At 40.6% G+C, this 25,937-nt stretch overlaps 1 protein-coding gene across 1 annotated transcript in view; it reads right to left on the bottom strand.

Annotated features, from left to right (window-relative positions):
• The window catches only part of DCBLD1 (discoidin, CUB and LCCL domain containing 1), a 59,159-nt gene that overhangs the window by 11,864 nt on the left and 21,358 nt on the right, over positions 1-25,937 (bottom strand). The window contains exons 2-8 of the mRNA XM_090038490.1: positions 21,554-21,766; positions 11,486-11,623; positions 10,702-10,753; positions 9,815-9,887; positions 6,449-6,582; positions 1,692-1,732; positions 67-282 (exon numbers count right to left, since the gene is read on the bottom strand). Coding sequence (XP_089894616.1) covers positions 67-282; positions 1,692-1,732; positions 6,449-6,582; positions 9,815-9,887; positions 10,702-10,753; positions 11,486-11,623; positions 21,554-21,766 — 867 coding nt within the window. The remainder of the gene's footprint in view (positions 1-66; positions 283-1,691; positions 1,733-6,448; positions 6,583-9,814; positions 9,888-10,701; positions 10,754-11,485; positions 11,624-21,553; positions 21,767-25,937) is intronic.

The following is a 25,937-nucleotide window of genomic DNA, read 5'->3' as shown; positions in this document are numbered from 1 at the left end:
GTCAGATGTATTTAATTTATAGCCCCAGCAGAAGAGCCACCCAATGTTACTAAGTACACAACTTACCTGTTATTCTCTTTTTCTCTCCCAGGTCTATTTCTAACCACTCCTGTTGGCTGCTGTGATTAGAAGCCCAAGACAACCGTTGCACTTGGAACCAAGCCTTGTCAGGAGACCAGTGAACGACTTCCCCAGATCCATTGATTTCTTCCCAGGAGGAGGACGCAGTAATATGGGTCTGGAAGAGGAATCCATCTTCCAGACTCAGGGATTTATTGCAGCCTAAGAATTCCATTACAGAGAGAAACAGAAGCATCAACTGACATTTTCCCAGCATATTTTATTTTAGGTCAATAATCCACCCAATTCTGTCCCCCTGCTCCCTACAATAATCAGCGCACATTATTTTTCTATCTGTTTTACTCTTTCTGTCTCTCCTGCTACCATTCACTAGTCACTGTTTGCCAGTAAATTCAGAGCATGCAATCTAATATCAGATAATTATAGTCACCTCCCTAGCTTCTCACATAGACATGCACACACAATCACCTCTGACACTGGGCTTGTTTGCTATAATTTGTCTTTACCATTTTTGCATTTGGCTTGTCATTTCTCCAAAACTATATAACACTGTGTTCCAATGTATACTGATTTGTATCAGACCTACATTTTCCAGTTTTTCCTTTGAAATCATGTTTTGATGTTTGTATTTGTCCGCTGTAAAGAATGATCTTTGGGAAACAGGAACATGCTGTGTGTGTGAGGGGGAGACGTTGTACTGTAAATATTTCATTGTTTATACCAACAGTTAAAATTTATTCAAATTAGCTGGGTTGGAGACGGTTCTTGAAACTAGTTAAAAGAGGTGATACCACAGTGATAAATAGCTGCAAGTGAGCAATTACTCTACTAGGGAGCCAACAGAATTTCTACACATGCATATTTTCCATGAAAACAAGCCAATGTATTATAGTTTCAGTACTAGCAAACAGTGTAATATATGAAGTTAAAAGTCATTCCACAGCATTTCATGAGACTCATTATGTTTTACAGTTTTCATACACATATAATGACTTCACCTAAAGAGATTAAAATATAATTCAGTAGTGGACCAAGATTTTTCCCTTGCTTTCATCATGTTCAAATGCAAATGTAAAACAAACAAAAAACAAAGTAAAGCAAAAAAATCCTTAAAAGAAAGTCCTATATAAATATAAAAGCAGAATTAAATACTATTTTATATTAGGGAAGGTCATAAAAAAGCTCCTGTTTTCTATAATAGTGTGATATGAACTATTTTTATTTACTTATACACATACTTTCTCTTGTTGAAGCCATGAAGACAAAATACATTTAAGCACGCCTTGAAAAAAAAATGCTTTCATGTTTTGTCATCTTAAGGACAATGAAAACAAAAGCATTACTCCCCTGTCTTCCCCTAGCAGCCCCAGAAATGTAGTATCACAATTTCATTGTTGTTGCTTCTCAACCACACGGATTTGTCCTATTCCTGGCTTTTTCTTTTCCACAATCACAAGCTTTAGATCCACTATGACAACAGTCAGGCAGGAAGCTACTATCCTAAAAGTATCTACATTATATGTAGTATGATATTTTTTAGGTTATTTTAGAATCTTTTACAAGGAAACAACTGTAAACTTGAATAGCTAAAATAAAGTAATTTTTCTTACCATTTGAGGTAAACAAAAATCGTTTGTCTGACAGTGAGCCACTGTAAGAAAAGAAAGAGGAAAAGATACAGCTGTTGAGCATTTCAGGAGCTCCTTATAACTAGCACAGGAAAAATAGATTCATTGTGGGATAAAATATTTTTGTTATACAACAAACCTTAATTTAAATGATAGCCAATTTCTTTTGTCTGGCAGCCTGTTTCTGTCAAAGAAACTTTCGTTTCTGCCATCTGACAAAATTCAGGTCTGGACATACTGCTTGTGTTTTAAAATTATGGCCCATCCCCCTGGACAGTTATCCTCATCATACATTTCTTCCCTTATTCTGTTACCCAAAATCTTTATAGCTGATGGGCAATTTCTTGCAAATCCCATTCTTCATCCACTCCTCACAACTACGAAAGAAGTGCACATTCCTAAAGGCCACCCACCATACAGCTCCAAAATGCTTTCTTGCAATAAACAAGAGTTCTGTATCTAACAATGAGGCACCGTTCTAAAAGTGAGAATGTTTCTTCTTATACTTTCACCAACGTAAATCAAGAAAACTCAGTAAAGTCACGACAGTTATTGTAATGTAAATCAAATCCCACCCAGTGAGTTAAACAACTGTTGTGACTAACTCACACTTTGTTCTCATTTCTATAACTATGGCCAAACAGTATGCTCATAAAGTAAAAAAAACTGTGCTCTATCAAGGCTAAAAACAAGGTGCATATAGTAAAATTATAGCATAGTTCTGCTATAGCCAACTCTGAGGAACATCAATTGAAGCACCTGTTTCACTTTGAAGTCACAGCTATCTTTCAGTCCTACTTCCTCTAACCTGAGATATTATAATATAAAACATAGACCAACTTTGCTCAACTCCACAAAGACATACATCATACACAGCAACTGTAAAATAGCCAGCATGTTCAAAAGTGCCTACTAATTTTGATTGCTCAACCAAATCCTCTGAAAATTGGTTTAATTTAAAATGAAAGAGCAGTTTGTAGTTCCTGAAAATCCGTTCCCTTCACTATGTCTCAAGTTATGTACCACAAATCAGTAGTCCTATCTGAAAAATCACAGTCGGTGTGTTATGCTTTAAAATAACTTCTGTACTAATGGGACAACCCCTAGTGGTTGCTATAAAATTGCAGAACAATGTTTCCTCATTTCTGTTCTCTAGACTAGTAGCAATCTATAGATTCATCTGTTTGAGAACAAAGCTGTAGAAAATTAGGGAGAGAAAGGCAAACTGGCCCCAGATAAGGACCAATAAAAGCACTAGTTCCTTTGTCCACCTTCTAGATATGAGAAAGACGTAGAATTTCCAGAAAGTATTAAGATGGTTTAGTCATGATCAACTGTTTTTTGGTTAAAATCTTTTGTAGGTCATTAAAAGGCTAATTCGTAATAACTCATCTTTTTCATGATGCAATTGGTAGTATTTCTGCCATGACTTTCAGAACAAAATGAAATTTGTGCTATTATGTAGATGTCCGTTTCCTTATTAACCTTAAGACAGCTTTCTAGTAGACCGTGACTGTGATAAAGGTGCATGGAAGAATCCACTTTACAAATACTTGTACAAAAATATTCTGTTCCACTGAGGAATTTTACATTAACAATTAGAGTCAGATTCAAGGGAAGTTTTGTAAACAATGCAGTTTAAACCAAAATCTTAACCTTTCCAATTAATGAAAAATTGTATTTTCTGTTTTCAAAGAACACTATTTTTGCATGTGAAAAGGTTCAGAGAGCCACACAACCCAGCTCTGGTAGCAAAGTTAAGCCCACGTGTTTATACTTGAATATCAGAACTGCCCAATAAATCTGAATCCTGGCCACTGTATCTTCATTATATAGTACTTATGTCTAAGTCCAAAGATAGATCATGGAAACTGCAAATCACAGATAACAGAAGCATAACAAATATACTAAAAAATGAAGCCAGAGAGGCCAAGGTCAGGTCTGGAATGCTAGTAAGTGAGCAATTCATAACTTAAATGTCTGTATAATAATGTGATAGTTAGGGGCTCAACGCACATAAGCAGCAGCATTTGATGAGGTCAATTTCAGATCAAGTCACTAAATGAAATTTATATTTAATACTGAAATCCAGTATAAATGAGATTTTATTCAAAATATCGTTAGCTTTTATTTAAAAGGGATTTTTAAGTTAATAAAAATACTATTGTCTGTATGGCAAAGAGATTTTTCACAGGACTGACAGTTTCAAGGAATATTATTCCAGTGCCCATGTATTCCAAGGACAGAAAAGCTATTCAGATCTACTAATGTGCATTATAAAACCTCTTTTAAAGGTTGAAATAGGCTGGTTGCTCACTAAATTATGCCCATCACCTTTTTCTTGGAAAACACTCAGTTTACTCCTGCTTTGAAATAACTGTCTTAGATGGGAAGGGGCTCCCATGGTTTCTGACCTCAGTTCCAGCTGTCTGTGGAAGCTATCCCACTGCTCCCTAGACATGTTATCCAATGAATGTTAAATGCAAGGTGCATAAAAGTCACAAAAGCAGGCACCAGAAACAGGGGCAGCACTAGGGAGGGTTGGGGGGTGGCTATAGCCACCCCAAAATTCACTGTAACCCACTTGTAGCCACCCCTCCCAGTACCATCCATGTCCAAGCCCCCTGCACCTCCACTCTGGGCCACTGCTGCCTACGCTGTGCAGCTGAGTTCACCCTGCTCCTGCCTGCAGATGGGTGGCACTCCTTGCCCAGCCCACAGGGCCTGTGTCCCACCTTTGTCTGGGTAAGGAAGGAAGGGCAGACTGTGTGGATAACATCCTTTTGTGGATAACACAGATAAAACACATTTAAAGTGGGTATTGTTAAACTACAAATGTTTGGCTAGAAAATGTATATTGCAGTGCCCCCTCTCAATTTGCTGTCTAGCCCACCTCAGCCCCCCTCACCAGGAAGAAGCTGGTGCCACCCCTGACCAGGAATCGGGGCTCACTTTCTTATAGGTAGGGAGTCACTCAATTTGCAATTTTGTGGAAATTGCAAAAACTGGGCATTGTCCATGAAATAGGGCAACGTCCATGAAAACAGTGAATCCCGGGACGTCATTCTCCCCTTGTACTCGGCCTTGGTGAGGCCACAGCTGGAGTATTGCATCCAATTTTGGGCCCCACAATTCAAAAAGGATGCGGAGAAGCTTGAGAGAGTCCAGAGGAGAGCCACGTGCATGATCAGAGGTCAAGATGACAGACCTTATGACAAAAGGCTGAGAGCCATGGGACTCTTCAGCCTGGAAAAATGCAGGCTCAGGGGCGATCTGGTGGCCACCTATTAGTTTATCAGGGTCACCACCAGTATCTGGGGGAACGTCTGTTCACCAGAGCGCCCCAAGGGATGACAAGATCAAATGGTCACAAACTCCTCTGAGACCATTTCAGGCTGGACATAAGGAACAACTTCTTTACTGTCCGAGCCCCCAAGGTCTGGAATAGACTCCCACTGGGGACGGTTCAAGCACCCACTGTGAATGCCTTCGAGACACTTTTGGATGTTTATCTTGCTGGGATCCTATGACCCCAGCTGACTTCCTGCCCCTGGGGCAGGGGGCTGGACTCGATAATCCTCCAGGGTCCCTTCCAGCCCTAGTGTCTATGAAATCTATGAAAGAGAAAAAAAACACTTACTAAAAATAAAATGCTGGTTCCCCAAAGGGAGCCAGCAGTCCTCATGGCTGCTGCAGGCTAGCTGCGCAGCCCGCTGGGGGATAGACGGGGGTTGGTGAGGAAGAGGGCTGCCAGCATGACAGGGGTTGCCAAGATGGTTGCCAACTCCACCCCTAGCTGCTGATTGGCTGAGAGGGCTGCCTGTTGTGTGGCCCCACCCTTTTCCATCAGTCATTGGGGTGGGGCTGCATGATGGACAGCCTTCTTGGCCAAACAGCAGCTCAGGTCAGGGCCACTGGAGCCTCTTGGCCAGAGGCTGGGGGAGGGGGGAGGAAGCACCACGATAAGCCTGCAAAAATGGCAGCTGGCTCCACAATCTTCCTGCAAAATTGGCTGCTTGCTTCCTCAGGTTGAATAGGTCCCTATTTATAGGGACCCGTCTCAATGAACCATGCTGTCTTGGCTTGCTCTTCTGGCCCCACATTTCTTCTCCTTCTTGTTACCTAACATGTCCACTTCAAGAGAAGGGCTGGAGGGTGCCCTGGACAATGTTGAGCCATGTTCTAGTGGGTACAGCATTTGCTGAGAAGTGGGAGACATAAGTTTAAACCATCTTAAGTGAGAGAAGCCTAGAACCTGGGTCCTTACTTGGCTAGTACACTAACCACTGTACTTCTGGGTTAAAAGACAGGAGAGTTCTCTTCTTCCTCCATCCTATTCCAGTACAGGTGGATATAGAAAATAACATCTGTATAAATGCAATCACCCCTCACCCCTCCAAAAAAACCCCCAAATACCCACAATCAAACACAGCACAGCTTGGTATAAATTGAAATTTGTAGTAATTAAAGCATGTAAGACATTAAACATTCTGCTTCAGCATTTGGCTCAGAACTAAGGTCAATTGAATAACAGTATCAAAAATCCCACAACACTGTGGGACGTCTTTTACATGTTAGCTATCAATACTGTGCTGAACACCAACACTTTCAGAAAGGAGAACAACATTGGAAAGAATTGCTGGAGTGTTGTCCCATTAGATTTTTGGGTTTTTTTCTGGTACAGCTGGATGATTATGTCACCAGCTTGACTTTCAGAGGGAAACCTCCATGAGACTTACTCCTGTGAAAGAATGCCGTTGGCTAGAATTCCTTCATATCGACTTATTCCCTTCTGCTGAATGACACTGATCTGGCCACCCAGCTCATCTGTAATAATTCCTGCATGTATGGCTGATTTGCACAACAGAGAGGTCTGAAATGCAGAAATCTGGGGTCAAACAAAATGCAAAATCTAGCAAGTTACTTATAGTTTTTAATCACAAATACATGAAAGCTAAAGATCATAAAATCCTGGAAAGGCAAAAAACTTTAAGGATGGCTTAGAACTAAACACTTCCCAACAGCTAAATTCTTCAGGAGAAATGGGTGAACAGTTTGTTTTTACAGAAGTTACTCCAGGATTATCTAACAAAGAAATATTCCCAGGGGGAAGGATGGGCCAGTGGTAAATGTGCAAGCCTTCAACCTAGGAGACCTAGCTTCAATTCTCTACTCCAGTGGTTCTCAACCTTTGGTACTTTACATACCCCCTGCCGACTGACGCGGCAAAAGTGAAACTGGAAGTCCCACTGTAGCACTTTTAGTTTCAACACCACGAGCTGAGTCCCACTTTTTCCACCGTGGCCCGGGGCAAAGCAGCCTGCATGGGGCCTCCCTCCCTATCCCATGGCACACAGACGCTGGGGTGTGAAAGCCCCGGTGCACCGGACACGGCAGGAGGGGTGGCGGACGGAACATGTGGCCCGAATAGGCAAAGACCAAAATGCAGCACCGATGTACCCCATGCCTGTGTCTCGCGTACACCCAGGGGTATGCCTACCATGGGTTGAGAAACACTGCTCTACTCTGCTGCCAACTTCTTCACAATTTTAAGAGAGTCCCTTGCATTGGCACAGCTAGGATTTTGAAAAGGGGGTGCAGATGGTAAGCCACTTCATCACAAATGACCCAGCACATTTTCTCCAGTTGAAGAGAAACCAGATGCTTTACTAATATGCTATACAAATACAGCTATTGGAATGTGCACTGATTTGCCAGATGATATATAACATTTAAAAAAACATAACGAACAAGGTGAAAAATAGTAAAAAAGATGTTATAGTTAACTGTACAGTTGCCATTTAGATTTATAAAACAAAATTTAGCATCCCTGAGCATCTTGCCAGTGCCTCCAATACTTCACTGTCAGTCATTTCTACTCTTGGGTTAGTATTACCACACTTGAGTAAAGGTTTTTAGTTAGAACTAAAAATAACCTTTAGGGCTATGAAATACAAGACAGACTACCAGGAATGGCTAACAGAAAAATTGTAAAAGAAAGGACAAGTTGAAGAGTAGAACATCAAGACAATAAAAAGGATAGCGGGTTATTAACACATGTGGAATGGAGAGAGATTAGCAGGAATCAGGGTGATGGCAATGAGCTATGAAGTCAATCAACTCTTTCAGCACTGCCTAAATAGAAATGTGGCTGCCCCTCCCAGGCTGCTAGTTTTAAAGCTTGGGAGGAGCAGGAATCAAAGGGGAGTGCAACTGCATCACTGCACCCAATTGGGGTCTGCCCATGTCTCTTAGGGTGCCTGTACATGAGTGTGGAGGCTGCTCTGATACGCTGCAATTACAGTGCACTAGGGCAGACTCAATTGAGTGGTAATTGCTGCATTCCAGCCAGGTTTTGTGTCCTGTGTATCAGCATCCTCCTGCTTCAAAATGGCAGCAGGGGCTCTTGAAATAAAGCTTGTTGAATGAGCTTCAGTTCGCACCATTTTGAAGTGTGGGGACGTTGATACATGAGATCCTGCAGTGCTTTAATTAGGGTGGCTCTTGGAGCCACCTTAATTAAGTGCCATCTCCCACCCCAAAAGCATGTGTAAAAGTGCCCTTGGTTTCTCCCTCTGTAGGACCAACGTAGGAAGTGTGCTCAGTGTAACAAGTAACAGCAGGTTACTTGTACTCTGCAATTTGCTTAACACCCTTGATACCAACATTCTGTTGCTATGACAGAAACAACATGAATGAACAGTAAGAATTAATGCTCTATTCCTCCCACAGAAGGAAAAAAGAAAAGCTAATTTAACTGCCATAATCGGGGGGAACAATCAAAAGTACTGTGTGGATTTTTTTTTCACTGAATTTAGACATGTAGATTATTTGTTCCTAGTTTCTTACTCTGCACGGTGTCTACAACAGGGACATCCAGCAGTTCAAGTCCATCATTAACAATACTGGGAGCTCTATTATACATTGGCTGCCACTGACAATTCAAGTACCGATTGTCAGTTATACCAGAATTAATGGGTACTGTACTTCATGCCAGCAACCCACTTGCACAAGAACTCCCAATGTTATTAACGTCTGAAGACCTCAACCATTAGGAACAAAATCCTAGCACAGGCAAGATATGAGTGAGGTCATGCTGACTGCTACTTTTCAGTTCACATCACCAGGTGTGGCACCTTTTTCATAGGCTTCACTGCAACTTTGTTGTTGTTGTTCATATCATTTCATCAGTCAATGTCATTTCAATTTTACAGTATAGAGAAATGCTTGAACAATTGCTGAGTAGCTTACACATGTACTGCCTTTTCAAAAACTCAGTCATTGATACATTTGTGAAGAGAAGTGAAACTAAGTAAACATGTATTATGTTCAGGCTTATCTGGATATAAAATGGAGGGATTAGAAAGATGTCACAGGGAGAAGGTTCCAGTAACTTGGGGCAGCTGGAAGGCAGGACAGGGTATGGCACAATATATAGCTAAATCTAATCACTCTTTCCATCATACTGAACTGAACAGATCAAACTCCCCTAAAGTCAATATGATGATGCAAGTTAACTGATTCAAGAAAGTAGTCGCAAATGGCACAGGGTTAGGAAATGTGCCACATACATATAATGGATCTTAAAAGAACTGTTGTGATATTACAGTCAATGTTTCTTCAGAAAAGCAAAATATTACTTTTTCCCCTAGAAGGAATGAACAGGGGAAATGTGAAAGAGCTTTGATACACAAATATGGGACTCTGCAGGCAGCAGTCTAAATTGAGAAATAAGGTACACAACAGTTCTAGAAGGTAAAGAGTTGAGCTTATAGGAACAGTTTAGTACACCATTCAGCAATACTTAAAAAGGAAAAATAAGCCACAGCTGTTAGAAGCCAGAAGTTATTATTCCATACACAGCTGTCTGAATGATTATATGCATCTTGCTCATAAACACCTGGCTGGCCTGGCTGGAAATATGAAGCAGTACAGGTGCCAATACCCACTCTGGGATTTTTAAAACAGCTGAGAAAAAAGCAGCAAAACAAACCAGGCAGCAAAATGTTAAAAGTTTTGTGTTATATTTAAGTTGTTTTAAGAAACCATGGAATTGCTTTTACACTCCACCTTTCCAAAGTTCCTCTTTTATCTTTCATACTTACATCTCTGTATCCTTCCACTACATTCCCCGAAATATCACCTGCTATGTCTTTGCAACCAGCGGGACAATACTTGCTGGAGGAAAAAATAACAGAAGTTTGTTTAAAATATGGTCTGCAGTGTGATATGCACATAAAATATGCCCACAGACCAAAAAATATTTTTAGAAGCATGTTCTAGCTGGGCATAAATTAGCATGCTTATAAAAGGTTAATTTGTTCTCAAGTTCAGGTTCATTAGTGTACTTCATGTAACAGCACACACCAACAGTCCCAGTAGCAAACACTTATGTTCTTTTTTTTTTTTTTTTTAATGCTGCTTGTTCTAGAAATACTATTACACAAGCTTTGCAGATAAGCAACCTGAATACAACACTGGCCATGCACACAGCAACAACTAGCTTACACTCCATTACTTTCACAACTTACTACAAGGCTGTTGTCTAAGGAACTAACCTAAGAACTATTTTAACTAGTCATCACAGATTATATTTATAACTGTTGGGTATGGTTTTGCAAGATGGATCATGTTGTCAACTCCCAATGTTGCAGAAGTTTAAGGGCACTCAGTAGCACAAAGGTCAGCCTCTTTTTAAAATGTACTATGCCACTGATCAATTATACTAAAAACCAAGAGCTCTGTTACTGTATCCCCTTGCTTGTTCCAGAATATCCATCTTGGGAAGGTCAGTTTGTTGCTGTTCCAATAATTACAGTATTACCACGAAAAAGGAAACTGCTTTACTGGAGAATACATTCCTGTCATCAATATCAGAATTTTAAGCATGTTATGAGCTGCAAACAAGTTACTTTGTCCACAGACAACAAATAAGTCAGTTAAACAAAAGATAGCCTGGTAAGCCCAACTGGATAGCACTAGGCCTCCATACCTGTACTCATTCTTTGGGTAATGGTTTGCTCTCTCCAAACAGGTGATGAGATCTGTGAAAAGTACAAAGAAGAGGCAATCCTGACTGAAGAGCACAAGAACGAAGAAAGCCTCTCAAGATACTGTTTACACATATGCATCCTGACTGTTTACCTTTTGATTACCGACAGAAAGCAAGCATGATTGTCTCATACTTTTCTTCCCCCCCACCCCAAACAGTTTTGCATCTCTATTAAAAGGAATGTGCACAGCAAGATCACCACTATATCAGACTGTTAATTTTCATCAACCAGTCACCCCCATCATGGAGGCTGGAGGCCCTCAAGGTCTCAGAGGTTTTTAAGTTTTCCATGACACTAACTTATCATACCACAGGTCAAGCCAGTTGAGAGTGTGGTGGTAAATATTTGACAGGCTGGTACATATTTGAGTTAAGACATCATTTAGTGGGATGCATGGAGAACATATTTTTTTTTCTGCAGATCATTCATGTCTGACTTCAAAAACTACTAGACATGTGTACAATGCCATTATAATTGCCCCCTCTATACACTGCAATAGAAAATGTTACAGTTCATGAAGATAAACTCCTTGGTAATAGCAGATACACAAAATATTAGGGTTTCGACATTACAATCTATTTAGTAGCATATTCACCTCTGTCCTTGTGTTTTCTTTTCTGTAATAATAATAAAATGTAGTACTGTAGGCCCTAGAGGCCCTTGGCTGCCTCCACTATCTTCATCTGTAACTTATGAAAATTTGTTTTGTGAATTCTACTATACCTGGATGATCAGTACTAGCATAGGACAACAGAAAACCCCGTCCCGATACATGGGACCCACTCCTGAAGTGAATAGTTGCTTCATTAGTATCCAAGATGATTTCTTTGGGTACAGGCATCACGTTACCACAGTATCGGCCTATGTACAAAACAAATAAAATGTCAAAAGCTTCAGATGACTTTAATAAAATAGGGCATAGACAGTCTTGTGATAAACCAAGGAGTTTCACAATATATTCATCCTCCCCTTAGTACAATTACAGATGATGACTGCAGTTTTTTGGATTCAGCCCTTTGTGAGTATGAAGTCTGCAGTTGCCATGACAAACGATTGGATTCCTGCCATTCTCTAAGCAGAGTAAAAATTCTGGCATTAACATTTCTCATCATTTTAGCCTCAAGTGGATGATTGGTGCTCTTTGGCTTTTGAAGTATAACATTCCTAAACATCCATTAGAGCGGAGTGGAATATTCAAAGGCAATCCAAGGCGGTCTGCAAAATAACCCTTCAAGATATACACAGGTCATTTTAGCAGTAACTGATACAGGATAAGATCACAAAAAACATGCAGGAATTTAAAGGAAAGTATAGCATGACTGGTACAAGAAAACATACCTGGGCAACTTTCACTATCAGATATTCAGAAAACATTCATTTTGCTACCATTCACTGAATTATTTTTCCTCTTAAGTCTTAAAATATGGTTTCTAGATGTTAAGTACATCTTGATATTAAGTTTGTCTTTAAAACTTAAAATAAACAGGTGGCACTGAAACAAATTTTGTGGCTACCTTCTGCCATATCCTGGGACATTAGCTGGGGCACTATTTTTAGGGATAATCTGGGATTTCTGACAACCACTACTTTTTCAGGATCCTCCCCTTTCTCTGACTGGGGTACAACCCCTGCTTTTTCCCACTGAAATTTGAACCAGAAAATACAGCTTGTGCATGGCCTTCCCTAAACCATATATAAACTAATATAGGAGTTAGTTTAGGCTTCTATTACTTTTCATTTAATTTTTGCAATCAATAGTAATAGATAGTACTTTTTGCAATAAATAGTAGTAGGGAGATGAACATAGTTTGGCAGAGACTTAATTTAAGAGGGGAAAGGAGAAAAAAAAACAGAAGAAAGAAAAACACTTGTCCTGCAGACAGTTCATATAGCTGAATGCACTGAACCCAGGGGTCTCCATTTCTTTGGCCTGAAGGAAGCTAAATTCTCTATACCCTTGCTGGGAGCCCTAAGAATTCTCTCAGCACCTTAGAGGCAGCATAATGGTGAGATAGAGGAGGCTTAGACTGAATTTTTGTGTTCACCAAACCAATTTGGATAAAGAGCCAGAAGGGAGTCACTACTTAACTCAACAAGGACATTTCAGGATTGTCTCTTTTGGTTTTATGGGAGATCAATTAAATCAGGGAAAGGAAAACTGATGAAAGAAAAATAACTAGTATATAAGCCAGGACTTTGCTGCCTACATAGCTGTACTCTGATTTGGAAATTAAGGAAAAGGAAAGATTCATCTCAGGGCTATACATATCTTTAATAAAATGAATTTCAAGTGTTGTTCCCTGTGTCACAAGCTTTGGGCACATAAATAGTTGTTAGGGATACAAGTCTACCACTTGGATATTTCCCAAAGATCACAGGTGGTCTCCACATTATAGCCACAAAACACTGACTTTGGGATCCATAACGGCATAGCCACAATGCAAGTCTGGTGACCTATACTTTCCTTCAAGTACCCCAAAGATCCCTTCCATCTAGTTTTATGTGCAGTACAGAATGGGTTGATTCACGTAAAACCTCAAACAAAAATGGGAGATTTCTTACTGACTCAACAGCATTCTAGCACCAGCCCTGTGTAAACTGGTGTGATCAGGGCAGACAGGAGGTATTCAGGAATGGATAGGATTTGCTCTAAGTTTAAACATTAAAACCAGGTATAAACAACAGTAACAGGAAAGAAAGAAGCAATTATAACATTTCCCATGAGTATTCCTGTGTGGAAAAATGACTCACTGTGTGACGGCAAACAATTTCTAAGAAAGGGTTAAGCAAGTTACTTGGGAAAGGAAATTCAATCAGAAAAAGATAGCATCTTACATGTTCTCATACCAGAATATAAAGCTGATCCTTGAAATGGTCACTAATGTCAGCTTGTCGGGAAGAAAGAAAAAATGCTAGCTTAAATATTTGTTGACAATGTGAGCAGGAAACAAAATGGTATTTTTCCATATTCAACAGGGGGAGGAAAGCCGAGTACAAGGTTGGAGTGTGGGTGCGGGGGGCTGGTGCACGGGACAGGGCTAGAGTCAGAGCAGCAGCAGCTGCCTGCCCTCTTCCCCATCTACTTACCATCAGGCACATCTCTGGCTCTAGCCCTCCCCCCTACCTACTTACCACCAGGCACAGCTCTGGCTCTAGCCCTCCCCCCCGCCTACTTACCACCAGACACAGCTCTGGCTCTGTTCCCTCCCAGGCACGGAGCAGATACAAGTTCTGGCCCATGCCCAGCCTCACAGCAGCACTGGGGCCAGAGCTGCCACTGCTGCATGGCTGGGCAGAGACTAAAACTTGTGCATGTTCCATGCCCAGGAGGGCATGGAGCCAGAGCCACACCTGACAGTATACAACAGGGGGCACAAGGAAGAAGGAGGCAGAAGCTTAAAGTGCGGCGCTGAGAAGGGACAGAGACTGCAAGGGCACAGGAACGGTGGGGAGCAAGTCACGGGGCAAAGGCCCTGTGGTGTGGGGCAGGGGCAGGCTGATGGGGAGACAAGCGATGGAGGCACCTTCCCCGCAGCTCCCTGCTCCCTTGCTACTGCTTTCCTCACTGCAGAGGTGGTGGTGGGGGACAAATTTATGATGACCCTCCGATAATTAGGTTCTACACGTGGGAAGTAATAACAAGTTTATAATTTTCTATATACAGAATCTAATTATTGGGGGGTTACCTTATATCTAAAGTCATCTTGGATATGGATAAACATGGTAATTACCTGAGAAGGCTTCAATTTTTTCTGTCCCCAAGTCCTTGTCTCCACACATTTTCCCACAAATACTCTCTCAGCTGTCTTCCATCTAAAGATTCTCTCTCTGTCTTTCCCTAACTCCCCCCACCTCCATACCCCTCCAAACAAAAAAAGACGGGGCATAATTTGCATCATAAAACTCATAAGAGACTTGGGGAGGAGGGAATCAGAAAAAGTTAGCATTCTGAAAATTATTACATACATCATTTTAATGTTTATTTCCAAACAAATAGTTATAGAAATACTCTTGTCATTAAACTTACAACTTAATAACAAATTGACTTGCTTATAAAACAGGTTCCAGCCCATGAATTGTAAACTTAGGGCAGTGTCCAACTGCTACAAAAAATTGTTACATTTTCTTGGCTCTAGATATTGGTACTGCAGAACTTAAACATCTTTTGCAAGCTGCTGAATCTCTGCAAACAGTCTGAGCACAGTCCCCCTGAATAACTGAACTGAGCTCATAATGCTAAATGGTCTTAAACTTTCACCAAGCTTTATAACATTTCAATTCTGTCTTAACTTCAGGTATTAGTGGATACAGCAAAAGCCTTGAATTTTGTAAATTCTCACATGTGTATTGTGGTTATGTAATATTTTGGCTAGGAGGTGTTCTTTATGTAGGGAATTATAGGGTGCCTTCTTTTTCAATGTTTATTATGGAGTTTGGAGTTATCCGTTACTTACCTGACAATATTGGTTAATATAAGTAGCAGCAGTCACCCTTTTTTTGCCAAAGTCTTTTTTGGGTAGCTTCTTGCATCTCCAACAGAATTAATCTATCTTGGATTAACAACTGCAAAAAATCTGGGATGGTAATTGCTAGGCACAAGATTCTGTACTTTCCTCAATTTTCTAAATGTATTCTAATGTTCTTAAATCAGAAGAGTGCCTGTGGATACAGCATAAACTTTTTTTTAAGGTTAGGCTCCACACCAAAATTTCACATGCTGAAAATGTGATGATCAAAGAAGCTGGCTACCTGCATGACTAACCTTTACGATCCCTGTACTCCTTCTTGATCAAAGGTAAACCAGTGCAAGAGTGATAGGTAAAATTCTTCATGTTACCATATTTACTCAGATCCAAGACAACCCTGAATTTAAGATGACCCTCCCAATCATTTGATTCTATATATGGAAAATGTGTAAACTTGTTATAATTTTCTAGGTACAGAATCTAATTATCTGAGGGTTGAATTCATCCCCCTGCAGGGAAATTCATCCCTCTGCCCCCTTGCCCTGTGCCTCCTACTTCTTACCCCTGCAGCCTTCCTGCCTCCCCTGCCACCTACACCCCTACTCCCACAACCTCTGTCTCTTCCCTCCCACTCCCCACAGTCTCTGCCTCCCCCTTACTGTCAAACACTCTATTCGCTCCCTGGAACACAGCATGTGGAAGCACAGCCCCTACTGAGCCAAACTTATTATTTTCCCAGGGTGAAACTATAGGGAGAGAATGTAACTGCACAGTTCAACTCAGATGTTCATGACTTCCTTTGTATCAACCGTATATAGAAACTGCTCAATTCTATCTTCAGTGAGAACTTGTCTGGACAATTTATGAGATTACCTGAAATACGAGAACAATACTGCAATCACAGCAAGTTTCCTGTAAAGGTTGGGGGGGGGGGGGGGGGCGGGGGAAGGGAGAGGAGAACCTCTGGTCACACCCTTCATCTAAGCATTACATTTAATGCAGCATATAATAATAATTTTAAAAAACCTAGCTGGGTGAATCCCCTTGAAACATGAGAGGTATGAGAACCTTTAAGAGAAATTTAAAAAAATCTAGTTCCACTAGAACAGTCGTTGCAGCTATCAGAGGTTCTCACATAATCGGAAAATGCTCACTTGGTCTGACAAGGGCATGGGGAACAGAAATATTTTCATTGTTTTTTCCTGCAGTCAGCTTCATGATATCAAATATAGTATTAACTATCCATACCACTAGCAGTCATACAAGAAATACAGTATCTACCCACCAAAGGCCTTTGTGCTTAAATATTACTTCTGATTTCAATGCGTCTTAGAAGAAATGTATATTATGGACTTGTTTCTCCAGCAAACGGAGTTGCTACAGCTATGTTAATATACAAATGAACAGCTGACAAAGGTAAGTTAGTTTCACCAAAACTGAAAGCTTTTGTCCTCTGAGGATTAATACACATATTAAAACCTAACTCTCAGCCCCACCTATTACATTAAAGGCAAAGTTTGGTTGGGGCTTTAATTTATAATGAACACCATCAGTATCTTTGCAGAGTAACTAGCCAGGAAGCTATCTGTGTTCCCTGTAAGGTAGGCCTGTGAAAAGCAGCTAGTATTCAATCTGGATTTGGATTCAGCCAATTTGGAGGATAGCATGTCGATTCGGTGATTCAAATCACTGTCCCAAATCAATTTGGCCAAATCTGATTCAGAAATTTGGCCACTGCAGAGTCGACCGAATCTCCGAATCAAACAGAACCCATCCCCCGCCCACTCTCCCAGCCCATGAATGGCTGCCCCATCTGGCCCTGTGTCTTGGCTCTTAAAAAAAAAAAAGGCCCCACACTTACCAGCTCCTGCCAGGCCAGGGGTGGGGGGTGATCCCTGCTGTACCTCACTGCCCCATGCTGTGTCAGAGGCTCTGCCATGAGCCCCCAGAAGTCCCGACGGCCACTGCAGCAGCTGGTTAATGTGGAGCTTTTGTTTGTTTTTAAGTGCCTGGATGCTGGGGCCAGACAGGGCAGCCAGCCATTGATGGGGCTGGGAGAGCAGATGGGGGATTGTGGCAAAGCCCCCCATACAGCGTGGGGCAGCAGGACCACTTCCCCCCTCCCCTCCGGCTGATGAGAGTGGCACTTTAAAAAAAAAAAAAAAAAAAAAGAGCTGGAACACTGGGGCCATGTGGAGCAGCCATTGATGAGGCTGGGAGAGCGGGTGGGGTCAGAGGGCACTCAGGGGGCGCTGGAGAAGCAGGCAGGGGATGGGGCCTGGCAGGGATCCCCCCATGGTCCCTTCCCCCCTCCAGACCCCTCCCTCTGCTCCCTACTTACCAGCATGGAGACCGGGTCTAGTTCCATGCAGTGGCGAGTGGGGACTGCCTGAACCTCCAAATCTTTTCTGAATCAATTTGGAGAACTTTGAATCAATTCAGACCTTTTTACTGGTCTCCTGATACAATTCAGATTCAGAGATTCAGCCACTGAATTGGGCCGGATCTCCTCCGAATCAAATCAGAACCCAAAGCTTCACAGAGTCCTACTGTAAGGGTCCAGTATCAGCAGTTTGTTTTACTTTGTTTTTTTTTACCATTCAGCTATTTTAAAATAAGACTGTAAAAGTCTAACTGGAGTCATTTCTAGTGCAGCAACATTAAAATTGTACAGAAGTAGTGAGAAGTAGTGAGAATAAAAAGCATTACAGTATTAGTTTTTAATGGGTCTGAAAGCAAAGTTTAACAGTCTATCATAAGTAATTTGAAAATTCTATACACTCTTATAGAAAAGACTCATTGAAACCAAAGCGCTCTGAAACCAAAGCGCTCTAAGTTGGTGTACAAAAATCTGTGGAAAGGCATATCTTCAAATATTATTCTTATTTAGCATTTATAATTTCAATTGTAGAGCTAGTCTTACTAAAGGGCAGAACTCAATCTGATAATGTAAATTCTCAGATCCACTCACTTGTATGGTACGGTAGCTTCCCATTAGGGGATGGAATATCAGTAGTTCAAAAATAAAGTGAGATGCTCACTGTTTTATTCCATTAGTTGCAATAGAAGGCTAAATTATGGAGAGTGAGTTACAGTTTACCTATAAGGGTAATGTACGAGGGTGTGTATCTGAAGCAACCATCTTCACCAGTTGAAAATTAGAGTTATGCTAATGGTATTTCTACCTAAAAGCTTGATGTATACTTTGTAACACATTCTTTGTAACATATTACTAATTCTCTGCACTATTTTTACAGATACACTCACTCACTCTTCTAAAATCTGTAGCATCCATGTGCTATACTTTTGGTGATAACAGTCATAGTAGTACTGGAGAACAATTCTCTGAGAGTCTTGTTCTCTTTATGATGTACAGAATAATAAGACCTAGCTTTGCTATCCAGAATTGTGAACTACATTTCAAACTTTGTCCTGGATCCTACCTCTGAGGTGCCTAAGAAGTACTTACATGACTTTCAGACATCCAATTATTTTACACGCTTGAGGCTGACATGGGGGAGGGGGGGTGCAGAAGGTATGGGCCTGGACCCAAGGCTGAGGGAGGAGGCCCGCCCCTCCCCTCCCCTCCCCTCCCCCTGCCATAGCCGCATCGGGCCAGGCCCGCTGTTCCCCCAAACCCCACCACTGCAGTGGGCCAGCTTTACCCCCCACTCAGGCCTGCTCTTCCCCCCAAGTTGGGCCCAGGCCTGCTCCTCCCCTCCCCTCCCCCCACTACCGCTGTGTCAGCCCAGGCCCACTCTTCCACCCACCACCACCACGGCACACCCCTGTCAGCCCTGCAGGTGGCAATGATAGAAGGGGGGACGGGTGGGCCGAGGTCAGTGCTGGTGGCTTTGCCCCACTCCCATGGTGTCCTGACCCCGCTCTTCCCTTGTGCTGCTGCTGCCACCTCCAAGGAGCAAGGGGGGGGGGGGGCAAGGCCAGCTAATTGGTTGTTTCATTCAGCCAATAATCAGCCAGACCTCCAAAATTATAATCAGCCAATCAGAGTGTGAAGAAAGCATTACAGACAGACAGATAGTTTAAGGCTTTTATAATACACACACACACACACACACACACACACACACACACACACACACGTTCAGAGATAAGAGTTGCACTGACTTAACTAAATAGAAAAAAAACCAATCACACCTTACACTGTTAAACAGTTGGGACTAAATTTTTAAATAGACCTAACTGTCCTGATTTCTCTAGATCTTTAAAAGTGCAAGTGGAAAAAAATATATATTTATATAAAAACTAAAGCCCAATACTACCACGAACTGCATACACCAAAACATGCCATCTTCAAAAGTCACTAAAATAACAATGTATCCATCTGGGCTAGAATAGGTGCTTAATCAGATACACAAGTGAAATCTGCTAACTGTGCAGCTGGTTACTGAAAAAGCAAAGTATGTCAGTAATTATAGCTGCTATGCATCAAACACTACCAAGCAAGACTGAAAAGGGTGTGGAATATTTAGAAAAAAAAATAATTACATGGTATTTACAGAGTGTTCAACTTTGTATTTTTTTATATATATATCTGTGGGCTGTGAAACTGTAGAATGAACATCTTCTGAAGATGTTTTTAGACTGATGTTTAGGAAAACACCAACCAAAGAATAAATCTAATTATATATAAATTTAATTCTCTACCGAACACAAATATATGGATTGTATTCGTCTGTTCCCCAACTCCCTCCCCACAATTTCTCATTAAAATTGTTTGATTATAAAAGTCAGGATGTTACCAAGGAAAATTATTCAATAATAAAATAATAAAAAATGCTAGATGTATATTGTTTGTAGGCAATTTGCAGGCAATGGCTCAAAAATGTTCATTTGAAACTGGAACAATTCCATTTGAATATGCAGGGGGTTGTCCCTCATTACAACATGCACACACCTACACACAGGCACAGTAAAAAAATTTTCATGAGATTACAAGTGAAGATATCATTACTCACACTTAGTAAAGACTTTATATCATAGTCTAACTCACCCATGAAGGGCAATAATACCTTTATCTCCATTTGGGAGAAAGACCCTAATAACTCACTTAATCCTACTGCACTATATGAATTATAGGTCTACCACACACATGAATGAAAAGCAATCATCTTCCTTTACTATGAAGATATCTTGAGCTTTAAAGATTCATACACTTCACTGAGACAAGCATGATGCTGAGGGTCATCTTGAAAACCAGAAAATCTTCAATGGAGCTCTTCTTCCTCCCCTAATCTATTAATGATTTCCAATACTGCAGATTCAGTTGCAGCTTTCATACTTGACAGGAGGGCTACAGAGTACTTTGCAACAAACAGCCCTTGTTAAACTTAAAGTTTTATTATAATTCATGACTTTATGTACATAATATTATCTGCTCATTTTGTTTACATACCTCATTACCTGAATTTAAAGTAATGACTTTTGTAAGTGGTCACACTGTTATGAAAAGTAATTTACAGCCTACGATATCAGTAGGGGGAAAGTTTTACCATCAATGTGGTTTGGCCAAGCTGACATGGGGAATGCCCGGGGATTTCCCCACAGAGGATTCTAGCCCTATTGAATGCATGGTCTTAATGTATCTACTGAAGATGCAGAACTTGACACTGTAAGCATCTCTTCAGCTTAACTCCCAGTCTACATCTGTCGTAAATTGCAAGCTGGCTCAGCATTTATCATCTTTGCTTTAAGGTCTGTGTGCATACAGCAGCTTTTGGGTTAGCAAAATAACAGGTAAGATCGTTTCCAGACCAAGCTCTGTCCCTATTCCAGCTCTTTCCTACTGGCAGACCCCCCAGCATGCACCCTTTACTTCCAGCTTGCTTCTGCAACACAAGTTTCACTGCAACCTGCCCAGCAATTTATAACGATGATCGTTTTCAACCTGGGTTCTCAATTCTGTCTTGTGAAGGAAGGAAGTGTTTTACTCTACTGCTGCCACACCAAGCAAAGGAATGGCACAAACATAGGTGTAAAGGACTCACGAGCGATCTATTCTCATGTGTAAGATTTTCTTGACATTCATGGTTGTTAAATTCCACAGAATTGAGGTCAAACCTCCTAGAGAAAGCACTGGCACCTGTTGAAAGTTCACACTGATTACACAGTTTACAGTATGCACAGAACAACCATATTTCTTACAGGATGTGAGGGGTAACTTGACGTGCTGAGACCAGAATAATAGGGAAGAAATAATTTCTGATAATGAAAACAGGGGACATTTCCCATACCTTTCTCAGATCACAATTCATTAAAACCTGTACCTTCTAACAAAACTGTCTTACCAAGTTTTATTACATACCATACAATTTTGAAGAGTTAAGGATGGCAAGGTAGTTGGATTCACAGTTCTGGGATTCAATGTCCAAGTCACCAATTTTTAAGATCAGTCGTTTTCCCTGAGGCACTTGAATTTTCTTTTCACAAACGGTGTAATTGGGGTAAGTCCCAGGATAGTTCTTGGATGCCAGAGTACCACTGTCTTGATATACCACCATATGGCCACATCCATCCCCTTTTTGAAATGTAGGGAGTGACAGAGGGAAAAAAAAAGACGGGGAAAGAAAAGCACATACTACATGGTTATCAACTGTCATGTATGTCCACACCATTTTCAACAATATACCATCTTAGTTTATGTTATTTTTCTTCAGCTTCTGTAAATATAAAGTTGATATAACAACCACAAGTTTCTTGTAAAATAATAGAAAGGTGAGAAAAATGCTGTTGCTGTATACCAAGGTACCTAACAAACTACAGTTTCAAATAAGAATGAGTCATGAACAGGCAAATTTAACCTAATTTTCTAATTTGGAGCCAAATCCTGTAAGCACAAATAGGCATGAGTTATCCAAAACTACTTTTCTCTCCATTACCATTGCATGTTTCAATGAAAAACAATAATAGTCTGGGGGGGAAGGATACTGAACCACACATGAAAACTTAAAGATAATTTAACAATCTACTGTCATCATAATCAGACTCATTTTACTGTTGTGCTGCTTCTCTTTAAAAAATGTCACACACATACACACACACATACATGGGGATGGGGAGGAGGAATGGAGCAGAGGGAAGGTGTAGACTTGGGGTATAGACAAAACAACTGTATCTTGATACAAGCTGTTACAATACAACTGTTAATTGCATGAGTCCACAGGCATACTAAGAAAATTATTCCAACCTTAACTGTTTCATTCTGGGTCAAGGTTAAGGGATTTAGCTCACTTTTACAACTACACGACTGTGCAATCCTAACAGCATAACAGTTACTACATACTTCTAAGCAGCAGCTTCCCCACTTCAAAGCAACTAAAGTGCAGGTTTGTCCATACCCTTAAAGATCATACCCCACATCTGCAGCACAAGATATAGCAACAAGAAAAGGCAGAGGAGCTTGAAGAGAAAAATGGAGAACACAAAGCATTGGTGGAAAGAACAGATGCACAGGCAGGATAAGGAAATCTAGCTTACTTAAGGAAGTCATGGGAGAGTACAGTTAAGATGAAGCATACCAGTAACTTGAAGTTAGTATTTCAAAAAGCCTAAGGCTATTCCCCTTCCTTTAAGTTTTTCAGAAAAAAAATCCATATATATATCCTATAGTGGAACTATAGGAGTCAGTAAGTGTGCAGGGGCTTGCAGCATAAGGCTGTTTGTGGGGCCTAGGCTTTTAGGTATGAACAGTCTATACTTTTACCTTTTACAGAATTGTTTGTCCATTATTAGTAATAACAAAAACTGCAGCTATCAATGTGAAGACAACAATTCAGAGAAACTGGAAATTTACAAGTTCACTTTAATAACCCAACATTTTACTTTAGGCCGCATTGATCAAGACATTGTGCTCCTATCATTTTAATTGCCAACAAAATCTCCTTCTACAACTGCTAGGAAAAAAAAAACATATTTCACACTTAAAGATGAAACAACAACTGAAAATGAAGTGCTGATAAAGCAGTGTGTCATGCTGGGAACAGATAAAGTGACATGCTATGCAAAGACAAGCTCCAGGCTGTCAAACTTTTCCTCATTACTGTCTAATAACAATACCATTCCATGCATCTCTCATGTACTTTTCACAGAGCAGCACTTATTTTAAAGTTTTATCATTGTTGTTTGTCTATGTTGCTTACTATTTAGTTCAGTCACAAGTTAAAGCAATAGAAGTAAACCAAAAATATAGACTCAACGGTCCCACCACTATTAAAAACAAATATCAATGTTCAGTCCATTTTTTACACAACTGTGAAAGAAAAACAACATAAAAACCTCCTAATACAGTGGCTCTAGTTACTTCGGCAGGAACAGGCAAGTGGTAAGGATCAACAGAAATTTATCTTTCTGAGTGTGCTGTTGCCTTTTACTGGAACTATTTCTGCCTAGCAATATAAATATAGCAATTCCTTTGTAGCAACCACTACACTAAAGTGTGTGTCAACACTCAGAAGTTGCACCATCAGTTTAAGGCAAACAAAAAAACTATTTTGGAAATGTGTGTTCACACAACATTCTTTATAATGCTCTATGATGCAACATCAGTTAAAAGACTGATGTACTAGGAGGAAGGTATCCCAGTATTGTCCATTATAATTTCAAAGATAAAATTCACAACTGATTTCAGTGACGCTCCACGCCTTTGGCAGAATCAGGACTTTGGTGTGCTGCAAATTCTCAGTAGAAAGTATGGTCTTCACTAGATTTGGAAGAATTGAGTCTTAATTAGATTTATGGATAAAGCTGTCACTTCATATATACAGTAATTATCACCTAGACTACGTATCTGTGCATGTAGAACATGTGTTTAGCATTATCTTGGTCTGTAATGCACATTCCCACTACATCTCTACCAGAGCACATGTTCCAGGGCTAAGAACAGTCAAACTTCCATTGGCAGAGTTTAAGCTGACTGCCTCCTTTTAAAAACCAAGAACGGGGTAGGGGGTGGTGAAAAGTGAAGGAAGTTAAATTTTAAAAAGTTATGCAAACAACTTTGAAGTTGCGGAGTTTAAATTGCCAAGACTCAAGAAACGGATCAAGTCCCAACGGCATTGTTAAATAGCTCATGTGGCCACCCAGGGTCACATTGTTAGAAATATTATTAAAAATGTATAGTGAATAGAGTGTTGTTAGAACTGCACAGTTTGTATCTCGTACCTGAGAAGAAGAAACACCACCAAGGACATCTCGCTAATTTACTATCTCTTTGTAACACTAAATCACACATACCTTCAAACTCCTCTGCCTCTACTCTTGTAAACTACAAAGGCTGTGATTTAATTGGCTGTGTCCTTGGGAAAGAGAGGGGTTTGAACTTTTGGTAACCTGGAGAGCTTTCTAAGCATGCGTAATTAGCTAATGCATATAAGCCTATCCGCCCCGCATACTTAAGTAGTTAATTATAATGCACATGCGACGGATGACGTGACGTCATTTCATATATGTTTGTATGAACCGGAAATGAGTTGTAAGAGTTCCTGCTTCTGCACACGTGCCCAGGAGGGAAGGGATAAAACCCAGCTGAGAGTTTTCCTCGGGGGCAGAGTGTGGTCTTTTGTCTTCACTCTGACCCTATTTGCAAATATACCTTTTGTGTTGCTAATAGTGTGTGTCTGAGAGTTCTTCGCCTCCCGAGAAACGAACCGCAACATTTTTGCAACAACATGATGCCCTGTGTTACAGTGGTATGGCCCCAAGGGGTAGAAAACTTACCTGGGGACATACACAGGGTAAAATAAAAAAAAATATATATATAAAAAAAAAAAAATCACTACAATCATGGAAAGGTGGTGGGTACTATTTTTACCTTTGGGCCTAAAACCAACAGAGCCTGGGGAGGTTCTGGCTTGGCTGGTTGTAAAATTGCAAAGCAATGAAGAGAACTAGGCCAGGAATACTTGCAATGGCTTGCTGGTCTACCTGTCCCAACATAACATACCACCAAGGCACTCCTCTTCACTTCCCTCTGTACCCATGTGAGCTGTATTGACAAAAGCGCTTTGTTCAATAAAGCTTTGTTGGTATAACATTGTCTTAACTAATGGCTTCTGCCAGCACAACTATGCTGGAGAACATGCCTCATCACACTCTGTCTGATTTAGCTAGTTCAGAAAAAAATTACAGTATATATCTGGCCCCAGGGTCCCCGTTCAACCAGATCATACGAGGTCATGTCCCCAGGTAGAACTCCATGTTCTAAGGCCTTGGACACCTGCCCAATAACAAATTGGCAAAAAAAGTCTGTAAATGCTGTTTTATGGCCCCCTGCTAGTAGAGTCTGATTTAAACATTTGTAAACATTGAAACCGATGAGAAGAGTGGTTGAGATGAGACACATCAGGCTGGCACTTCTGTTTCTCTTTGCTACCTTTGATCTGTCAGACTGGGACAGCAAACACATGAAAAAAGTAACTTTACCACAAAAGGTTAAATTAATAATTAAAAAGTTGTGCCTAGTTGTGACAGGGTGAAATGATTCCTTCTTCAAGTTTTACTCTTTCAGCATTTATTCAAATAGTTAGATTGGAGAAAACACTACACTGAACATTGCTGGAAAATGCATTTTGGAGTTGCAATATTAGGGAGAAAAGAAACAAAACCTAAGTCCAAATCTCAGGATCATCAAAGTGTCTAACCTCCAGTTATGGAAAAAACTTGAAAACAAACTGTAGCTAGTTAACACTCCC

Source organism: Crocodylus siamensis, chromosome 1, assembly GCF_052110815.1.
Source record: "Crocodylus siamensis isolate JL-2025a chromosome 1, ASM5211081v1, whole genome shotgun sequence".
NCBI classification, from domain to species: domain Eukaryota; kingdom Metazoa; phylum Chordata; order Crocodylia; family Crocodylidae; genus Crocodylus; species Crocodylus siamensis.
The sequence above is the reverse complement of the archived record's forward strand: the minus strand, read 5'-3'. Positions and strand labels throughout refer to the sequence as shown.